This window comes from Pteropus medius, unplaced genomic scaffold (assembly GCF_902729225.1).
Source record: "Pteropus medius unplaced genomic scaffold, Ma_sr-lr_union100, whole genome shotgun sequence".
Lineage (NCBI taxonomy): Eukaryota > Metazoa > Chordata > Mammalia > Chiroptera > Pteropodidae > Pteropus > Pteropus medius.
The window spans coordinates 1-10,164 of record NW_024355277.1 but is presented as its reverse complement, the minus strand read 5'-3'; the positions used below and the strand labels follow the sequence as shown (position 1 = coordinate 10,164).

At 44.3% G+C, this 10,164-nt stretch overlaps 1 protein-coding gene and 1 non-coding gene across 2 annotated transcripts; both read left to right on the top strand.

Moving 5' to 3' along the window:
* Nucleotides 1–1,108: 1,108 nt before the first annotated feature.
* LOC120599472 (melanoma-associated antigen B5-like) lies at nucleotides 1,109–2,119 on the top strand. The gene has a single exon (XM_039858522.1). It carries the CDS (start codon nucleotides 1,109–1,111, stop codon nucleotides 2,117–2,119), a length of 1,011 nt encoding a protein of 336 aa, XP_039714456.1.
* Nucleotides 2,120–9,763: 7,644 nt separating this feature from the next.
* On the top strand, nucleotides 9,764–9,897 carry LOC120599473 (U8 small nucleolar RNA). Its single transcript, XR_005651911.1, has one exon. It is a non-coding gene; the product is annotated as a U8 small nucleolar RNA (small nucleolar RNA).
* Nucleotides 9,898–10,164: the final 267 nt, after the last annotated feature.

Here is a 10,164-nt window from a genome sequence, read left to right as displayed (position 1 = left end):
TGGAGTTCCAGGCCCTGCCGGGCGTCAAGGTGACGCCCCTGAGTGGGGCCTGAGGGAACTTTCCACCCATAGAACCGAGAGGACCACCCAGAACCCCGCCCTTGCTGGTTGCCCTGGGACACCTGGGCGTCGTTGCCATGCTATGACATACGCACTGACTCCTGTGGTGTCACAATGGGGTGAGGGACTTAGTCTCAGGTGTATGGTCTAGGGCCAGCAGTGGGAGGATTTCTTGGCTCCCGGAGGCCGACGTGCGACTCCAAGGACGACGGGAACCACACACCCAGCCCAGTGCAAACCACATAGAACTCCTTCCGTACCTGGTCTCAGGACAGCGGCGCAGGTGTGGACAGAGGAGGACGCCCGCACCTCCTCCTGGGGTCTCAGGGAGGTGTTGGCTCCAGGACGGGGGGCAGTTCCAGGGGGCGCGGAGGGATTCTAGGCCAGGACGGGGGCCACAGCTAGGACCGAGGGACCCTCCACCCCTAACAGTAGGGATGACATAGAACTGGGCCCCGCCCCTGGCTTCAGCCCTTGAAGACCCAGCACAGGCCTACCCAGCTGAAGCTCCCCAACACTTATTTCTGTTACATCTATGGGAGCTGAATCCTTATTTTGAAGGTGTAGCCACCGTTCAGCTAGAGGGGTGGGGAGACCAGGCCCTACATGGAGCCCAAAGGAGGAACTTTAATGAGGACCGAAGCCCCAAGGAGACCAGCACAGGAAACTCCCCACTGGGCAGGCCGCACTGCGTTCCCGGACAGGGCTAAGCTGAGGACCCCTTCCCTTTCTCCTCGTGGGCGCCCTGACCCGCCACCAAGTGACCGGTGCTCTTGAATGGGCAGTAAGAGCCTCCTCAAGCTCAAAAACCGCCAGCCTCTGCTGTCTCCTCAGTTTGCCTGAGGCGGGCAGGCAGGGAGCAGCACCAGCGTTCCCGGGGGACGGGCTGGTGACCCTAGGAGCCCAGTGGGTTTTCAGAGCTGTGCCCTTGACAAAACCGGAAAAGGTAGCCTTCCGTATAACCGAGGTGGCACTTCCGTGATGAAAGCTACACACACCCTCCCTTCCTTCCCCCTGCAGGTGTCCTCAACCACAGACCCGTGTCGTCATGCCTCGGCGTAAGAAGAACAAGTTCCGTGCTCGTGAGCAACACCGCCAGGTCCCTGACGATTCTAAGACTCAGAGGTCTGATGAAACTATAGCCTTGGAAGAGCTTCCCTCCTGCTCCTCTGCCCTGGAGGCTCCTTCCCAGAGTGTGTCACAGACCCAGACCAGTAGCCCTTCCCAGGCATGGGGACAAGACTCGGCCACCATCGCCTCTCCAGGCGCGGTTGACACAAGGTCTGAGAACGACGAGGAAAGCCAAGATGAAGACGTTTCTTATTCCCCTGAAGATTTCTCAGACAGTACGTCTCCCACTGTGAATGTGGATTTGGTGGAGCAGTTCCTCCTGCACAAGTACAGAATGAACCAAACAATCTTGAAGGAAGACATAGAGAAGATCCTGGGAGAGAGACACCAGGGCGAATACGCTGCGATCCTGGAGAAGGCCGCTGAGCACCTTGAGCTTGTCTTTGCCATTGATTTGAAGGAAGTCGACTCAACCAAACACGTGTACGAGCTGGTCAGCAAACTGAAACTCCCCAATAATGGGAGGATGCGAGCAGGCAGGGGCTGGCCCAGGACCGGCCTAGTGATGAATATCCTGGGCTTCATCCTTATGAAGGGCAATTGTGCCGCCGAGAAAGACGTCTGGCAATTTCTGAAAGAGTTGAAGGTATACGCCGGCAGGAGGCATTTCATTTATGGAGAGCCGAGAAAGTTCGTCAATAACGATCTGGTGAAGCTGAAGTACCTGGAGTACCGCCAGGTGCCCGGCAGTGACCCGCCTCTCTATGAGTACCTGTGGGGCGCAAGAGCTCACGCTGAGACCAGCAAGATGAAAGTCCTCCACTTTTTGGCCAAAGTTGCTGACACAACTCCAAGAGCCTTCCCCTTACAATATGAAGAGGCTTTACGAGAAGAAAGGGCACGCGCCACAGGTGCAGGGAGGGCTGGCACTAGTGCCACAGCAAGGCCTGATTCCATGGCCCCTTTTGCCTCCTATAGTGCACACTGAGGATTTTTTCATCAACATGAAAAAAAACAAATCTCAGCAGTGATTTTTGTGGAAGTGTCAAGGAATCCCACAAAAAAATCTTGGAATAGATTAAATAAAATAATTTCAACCTTGATTTAGCTTACTCTTCTCAGTCTTTTCTTTTGGAAAATAGATTTATACCTCAATATTTAACAAGTTAGTCCTCTGACTCAATTTCTCTTCTATTCCCCAAACTTATGTGAGCATCTGCTCTTGGGAAGGTCCATGGTGGTATGGGGCCTGGTAAGAAAAAGAAGGTGGAGCCACTGCCCATAGAATCGTGAGTCTGGAACCAGCTACCATGAAAGGAAGACAGATTCCCTGTAATTCAGAAAGCTCAACTGATAGGAAAGGGTGAAGAAGAGAAGAGGTTCCCCATGAGAGCAGTCAAGTGAAGGTTGCCCGAGGCAAGGCGGTTTGGGGCCAGACAGGGCAAGTCCTCCAGAGGGAGGTCATTTCAAGTAAGGCAGAACGGTGGGCTGGGAGAGACTCAAAGACTCAGGAGGAAAGCGCACACTCAGACCGGGTGTCTGAAAGTTTAGAGACTGAATACTGGAACAAAAACTGCTCTTAACAGCCACTTTGGGCTTGTGGGTGGGATTCCTGGGGCTGTAACGGAAGAGGTCCCCAACTCCTGTCCCAGTGTGGTGAACAGAGCGCATGGACTAGCTGGTTCGTGCCGAACGTTTAAAGCAGGCTCACAGAAGAAAGGTGAGGTGCACATGAGGACAATGCACAGTTTGGGGAATGTCTGTGAGCTTCGTTTACTGTCCCTTGCCCCAAGGGTCTTTTACAGCTGACTCTACTCAGGTGCTGGCTGTATTTCATTCCCAGCACTGTCCTGAAATGCAGCGTCCTTCCACTGGGTCATTCCCAGTATGACCGGCAGGCCAATGCTAAAACCTGACCTGCTGGCCAGTTCTTCCCTTTCCCCTCCTCTGAGGGATGTCCCTTGCTGCCAATGTAATAGACAGCCCACAATCAGCTGCCCTCCTCCCGCGTCTGAGCTTTCCAACTCCCTTGCCATCATTTTCTTCATGGGGATCATGTGTGATAGCAGTTTAATGATGGGTCCTATTTAAGACTGGCCTGTGCATTTGACGAAGGAGCTCACTTAATGTGCTCGATAACCAAAGCCTTGCTCGTAAGTTGGAGGTGCGGTAAGGCCATGTCCGTCACTTTCTAGCAAACATTTATGGAAGCTGAATTCCTTGACTCCGCAGAGTCCTTCTTAGGGAGGAAAAATTGTACCTCATCAGCCATGCTATCTTTGAACGGCAAAGATTAAAATAATTCAGCATTCTTTTGCCGCCTCTTACTCAGTACTGGCTCCAAGGAAGGTTGTGGCTTTTCCTTGTGCCCGATGACACCTGTAACAGTGCCCCGCGCACTCAGTCATGCTTCAGGTTGCCGGGACTCACAAGGTGAGGTGTTGACCGTGCTTCACTGGAAGAACCTTCGCATCCGTTGAGACCCTAGATATTACTGCAAAGGACAGTCCAGGAAGAGGCATACCCTCCCTGCTGAAGTTTCACAGGGTCCTCTTGAAAATTGACGTCCTCTGTATTTTGAAGCACGTGTCCCATGGTAGGCTCTCCAAAAGCTGTGGAATTGCAAGGCAGATTTAGCCTTCTGAGAAACTCCACCGGGAATGGGAGGGGTTGCTTTCATGACAAGTTCCAATAGTTGCTCTTTTATTGCACACCTAATTTGTAAGTTGATGGAGAGACAGAAAGTGCTCATCTACATGGTGTCTTGCCTGCCTCCTCTGGCACACTGGTCGACTCTATTGCCAGTATGCTGGCAGTGGGGAAGGGGGATGTGACATCCCTCGCCACTGAAATGTAACTGGTAGCGATATTATTTATTTCCGGGCCGAGGCTTTAGAGCGGCGGTATTCGATCCACATCCTTTCTTCTTCCATTCTATAACCCAAACAGATCTCATGTTCAGAAGATAGGAACACATGATACAAGCAGCCTGATGACTTGTGTCCCCTCGTAGAACACAGCACCTGCCAACCGACATGGAAAAGTGACCTTTCATTGTGTGAACTTGTTCAGGTTTCAGGTCATGTCTGTCGCATCATCTAACAGTTACTTGATCAAATGCACCACTGCAATTTCTGTTTTTGAGCTTATTGAAATCTTTTTATTACAAAGACAATGGTACTTGTATTTGCACAGCAAAATAATTCAGACATCACCAAGAAATCACAATTGCCTCCTTTATCGTATTCCTAGAAGCTTCAAGTCTCCACATTGGTGATGAAAATTAGCATGTGGTGGGTACTGCTTGAAGCTGCTTCTGTCATTATTTTGTCCCAGGACTCATTCGTTTGTTTCCGTGTTTCTTATATGTCTCTCTTTAACATGTTTCATTTTTTCCATGTCAATTGGACATATGGAGCATACTTACAATAACACTATTGATGCCATTGCCTACTTTATTCTATCATCTGTACCATTTCTAGATCAGTTTTGATCAATTAGTTTTGTTTCTCTTGTGGATATATTTTCTGGCTTCTTTGCATGCTTGGCCGTTGTTGATTGCATGCTGAACTGTGAATCTGGCCTTGTTCACATTTATCCAACACAAGGGTGCTAGTGACTGGTTTATACATACGTACTATTCAGCTCTGTTCTGCGTCTCAGGTAAAATTCTGAGAAACAGTATGATCTTTCTGATTTTGCTAGTAAAGTTTGTTAAGTGGGTGCAAAGCGGCATACATCTGGGAGTGACCTTGCATCCGCACAGAAACAAAATCTCCTTAGTATGCTTTCTGATGTTCCGGGCACGGTACGCTCTTCCCGTCTGACTGGTGGGAGCAGGAAGACCCCCGTGTGGACGCTGGAATTCTCTCTCTGGGGAGCTCTCTCCCGCTGGTCCTTTGACCTGTGAATTCTGGCCCCTGGTCCTCCTCTGACCCTCAGCTTCATCTCCTCAGCTCCATAAGACAACCAGGTTTTACCTGTGCACCTGACCCTGTGCTGCGAGCTGCAGGCATTAAGCTGGGGCACTTCTCGAGTCGCCTCGTTTGTTTTCAGTCCCTCAGGAGCACGGTCTTCTCTTGCTGGATGTGCAGTGTATTGAAAGTGGTTGTAACATGTTTTTCTTCAGTTTTCTTAGTGGTATCATGCAAGTAGCTACATTCATTTTCTGTTACTCTTTCTTCTCTAGAAATATATGTTATATAATCTAAATTGAAAACCTAAATTTTTATGACATATAATTATCCCCGAAATGTAAGCGAACAACCATTTGTAACATATTAGAATAAAAATTTGATGAATGGACTGCGGGACACCCAACACACATATACATTGTGTTTTTGTGTATGTATATTGTGTATATAAAAATATATATGTGCATATATATACATATATATGCGTTTATGTATGTATGTATGTGTGTGTGTGTATATATATATATATATATATATATATATATATATATATATATGTAAATGAGAAAGAGACATTTAGATTTGATACAGGAAGGAATGTATAAACCTACAGAGCAAAATACAAACATGTCCTCCTGTTTGTGGAAAGGTACAAAATTACAATTTTATTATTTATGATTTCGATATTTTCCAAAACTTGTAAAACACATGAGTTTCCTTTATGATTAGAAAATACTATAACTATTCGAAATATGATTTAGATACTTGCATTCATCAGTGTTCTCCACAAAAACAGAACCAACAGAATGGAGTTGTATTTATGTTTATATATTATAAGTCATTGGCTCACATGATTATGGAGGCTGCAAGTCCCACGATCTGCGGGGTCAGTGGACAAGCAGGAGACCCAGGAGAGCCGATGGCACAGTTCCATGCTGAAAGCAGCAGGCTCAAGGCCCAGGACGAGCTAACGTTTTCATCAGAGTCTGAAGACAGAGAAAGCCAATATCCCATCTCAGAGGCAACCAGGCAGGAGGAATTCTTCCTCACTCAGGGAAGAGTCAGACCTGTTCTATTCAGGCCTCCCCAATTGTAGGGGTGTACCCACACTGAGGGGGGCGGTCTGCTTCCCCCCGTGTACCAATTTAGATGTTAATCTCATTGAAAACACCCTCTCAGAAACTCCCAGAATAAAGTTTGACCATGGCATTTCACAGCATAACAGACACATAAAGTTAACCATCAGCTTACCAAAGATAAATACAGAGTCTCTGGCTTATTTACACCTTCATCTAAGTATTAGACTAGGCCAACATAACCAACTTAAAGGGCTCCCTCAGGAAAAACTTTTCAGTTTTATTTTAAAAGCAGAAATCATATATAGTTGTCCCTGATCTGTGGATGCTCAAGTCCTTTATGTAAATGTAAAACAATTCGTAAAGTTGGCCCTCTGCCCCCATGGAATGCCAATCATAAATCTAAAATACTATTTTCTATCATGTTTGGTTGAATTCAGAGATGGGAAACAAAGGCATATAAAGGACCCACTGTATATTTATTGAAAACAATTCACTTATAAGTGGACTGCTCAGTTCAAACCCGTGTTGTTTAAGGGTCAAATGTGTGATACACACACACACACACACACAATTTAAAATGCAAATTATTTTTTAAAATTTTTTTGAGGGGAGAAAAGGCAGGTAGAACTCACGTAGGATGTAGTATGCAAAATGTTTGTTGTGTAGACGTTTGGCTTGTTATATTTTAAAAGCAGAAATCATATGCGGTTGTCCCTATTTCAACTTTGGTTCTATGCTTTCTACCATTGAATGCGAATAGAAAATATGAATATAATGTTACTTATTTATAAAGCCCATAAAATGAAAATCAAGGTCACTATCTAGTGTAGCTCTTTTTTCTACTACAAGAAGTAAAAGAGAGTGATAGAGAAAGATAGAGATGTGTGTGTGTGTGTGTGTGTGTGTGTGTGAGAGAAAGAGAGAAGAGAGAGAAAGCCTTCGTCACTAGTACTCTAAGAAGGTGGGGAGACCGAAGGGAGGAGGGAGGGAAAAGGTCAGAAGAAAGAGGGGAGGGAATGTGAAGGGAATGGGAGGAAAACGGGTAGAGACAGAAAGACACACAGAGAGGTCCCACTTGGCTCCTTAAACTCATGAAGAGGGAACACTGTAACTGATATATGCTATTCTCATCTTAACCCTTATAATGGATACAGAAAAATATTTCACGGGTCTCCAGATGCACAACTCTCTGCTGGACTGGCAAGTTTTAGTGTCTCAGACGAGTCAGGGACTGAGTACTTTTCTAGCCATTCTCTCTTCCTGGGTTACATTTCCACTGCTCTGCAGAGCTTTAGAAGAGACTTCTTATCTCCTAATATCTATTTTGCTTCACTTTGCTGCTTCTGGTCTCCCCCTGGGTTGACCTTACTCCTGCCCTTTTGGGAGAGCTCTTCTGTGCATCTCTTCTATAGGTGAGACCCCATCCTACCCTACAGTTTCAGAAATGTTTTCACATCTTTAAGGGCCTAGGCTAGATTCCTCATCCCCCTTAGTGTACAAATGGGGAACTTGAATCCCCAAAAAGGTTATGTGGCTTTGGACAAAGTGGACAGAAAGCTCAATCCTCACTATCGCGATTATTGTGACTTTATACATTTAAAATTTTTTAAAATAATTTTTACTAGCCATTCCCACAGTCTTCACATGACCTGTAATGCAATGTAAGTTTCCTCTGACTATTTCAGATGTTACTGTTGAAAGAAGAGACATCTTGCGCCACTAAAAATATTGCGTCTGCTGCTGCCAAGTGCCAAGAGGAACAGGCTGAAACTCCCAAGGATGCAAGCAATAGGTTTACTTTCCTGCATTATCTTTTCTTGGAGAAACTGATATATTCTCCATTCAGCAATTTTTTGTCCTTCTTGTCCTTTGCTTTGCCCTTCTCCATCAGCCGTGACCCAGAGATTATTCCTTGTGTTTACATAAACATTTTATCATATCCCACTGCTTTTATATCACTCTATTTTATTTTAAATCACTGTCTTTATCAGAAGTGTGTTCTGGTCAGGTGGCCCAGTCCACTGCAATGGGCTGAGAAATGCAGTACCAAAAGGAGAGAGCAGCTGGACACCAGTGGACACTAGCAACTGGGCCACGAGATGTAGTCTCCCCATTCATTTTGAATCCTTCTCTATACAATAAATTCAGACTCACACAGAAGTGGTAAAAATAGTATAGTCTTCTCATGTACCCTTTTCAGTAGGAATACAGTTGAACTAATCAGCACCATCAGATTAACTAAATTTCAATGCTGGTTTTAGAAAACACAAGAGCAGGAGACATGTGTTTTCAGGCTGACATGGAAATACATCAAAATAGACCACATTCTGTTCCACAAAACACATCATCAGATGCAAATGATGGAAATCATACAAGTATGCTCTGAGTCCACAAAAGAATTAAACTAGAAATCAATAATAGAAAAATAGCAGAAAAGTCTCAAGATACTTGAACATTAAACGCCATAGTTCTAAATAACACATTGCTCAAAGAGGAAATCAGAAGAGAAATTTACAATATTCTGAACTAAATGAAAAAAATACTTATCAAAATTTTGGGTGCAGCACAAACTCAGTGAAGGAGGGCACCGTACCCTGGGTAGAAATATTAATCTTTAGCAACCATCAACACAGTTTCAGCCAGGAAAACTGGTGAGGAGGCAGTGAACACCAGTGTAGCCAAGAGATGTAGCTCTCCCAGCATCTAGCATCACTGGGTAGGGTGGAAGTACTCTCTGTCCTCTACCTGACAGTGAGAAAGGAGGATTCTAAGGTGAGGTGGGGTGTTTGATATGCCTCTAGTTCTTTCCTTCAGTAGATCTACCTATTCAGACCTCTTCCCAATTTCCTGCTGTTAGTAGTAAGCCTATTTATGGAAGTTGTCTTAGCCCCTCTACCCAGATTCCCTATTCTCTCTCCTTATGGTCCCTTTTTACCTTATGCTGAACTTTAGGTTCAGATTGCTGACTGCCAGCCTGCCCTGGGTTCTCTGGATGAGTTTTACATATGGTGTCTTTCATGGACTCTGGCAATTGTTTTGACCTCAGATCTTCACTAGCTAAGAGTGTCTTGCCTGGCTCCATTGCCCAGCAACTGATCATTCTAATCAAGTCATTGTTTTCCAAAGTAAAGGAGGGATGTCTTCCTAATATTTCAGAGTGAAGTATGCCTAAGAGAATCCAGGTACTCAAAATATTAACGTAGAAATTCAGCTCTACATGGGTAAGGGATTAATTTAATTTTATACTCAACCTATTTGAAAATTAGGAAATAAAAAGTAAAATAATAATGAAACATTATCTTTCATTCCAAAATTTGACCAAAATTTAAAAGACTAATGAAATAACATGCCTATAAGAATGTAAGGCATTTAAACACATTAATCTGAAAGAATATGAATTGGTATGGCATTTTGGGGACAGAAATTCAGCAATATTTGTAAAAATTTTCAACCTTCACACTCTGCCCACTTTAATCAAGTTTGTATTTTGCTATGTTTTTCTGATGAGAAAGCATGCACATATTTGCCCAAAATTTCATGTTCAAAGATGTTAATTTCTGTCCTATTAATCATAGCAACAAATGGAAAACGATTTATATGTCCATTAGGAAGAGAATGGTTAAATTAATGATTGCACAAACATAAGTAGTAATCCTTACTTATTTTTCTTTTTTGAAGGGCAGGTTGGAACATGATGATTGTAGTTTCCATGATATTTGATTAACGTCTTTACGTAATCAAGACTCGCAACGTCCCGATTGTTTCTATTTGATTCTTCCTGATGATCTCTCCTTCAAATGGCCAACAGGTACATGAAAAGATGCTCAGCATCACTAATCATCAGGGAAATGCAAATCAAAAGCACAATGAGTTATCACCTCATACCATTTAGGATAGTTATTATATAAAAGGTAATTAAGTATTGGTGAGAATGTGGAAAAACTGAACTCTTGTACATTGTTGGTGGGAATATAAAATGGTGCAACTGCTATAGGAAACAGTATAAATGTTCCTCAAAAAATTAAAAACAGAACTACCAT

Bases quoted from the DNA above. Each gene is read 5' to 3' on its own strand.
- LOC120599472 (XM_039858522.1), top strand. From the start codon at position 1,109: ATGCCTCGGCGTAAGAAGAACAAGTTCCGTGCTCGTGAGCAACACCGC.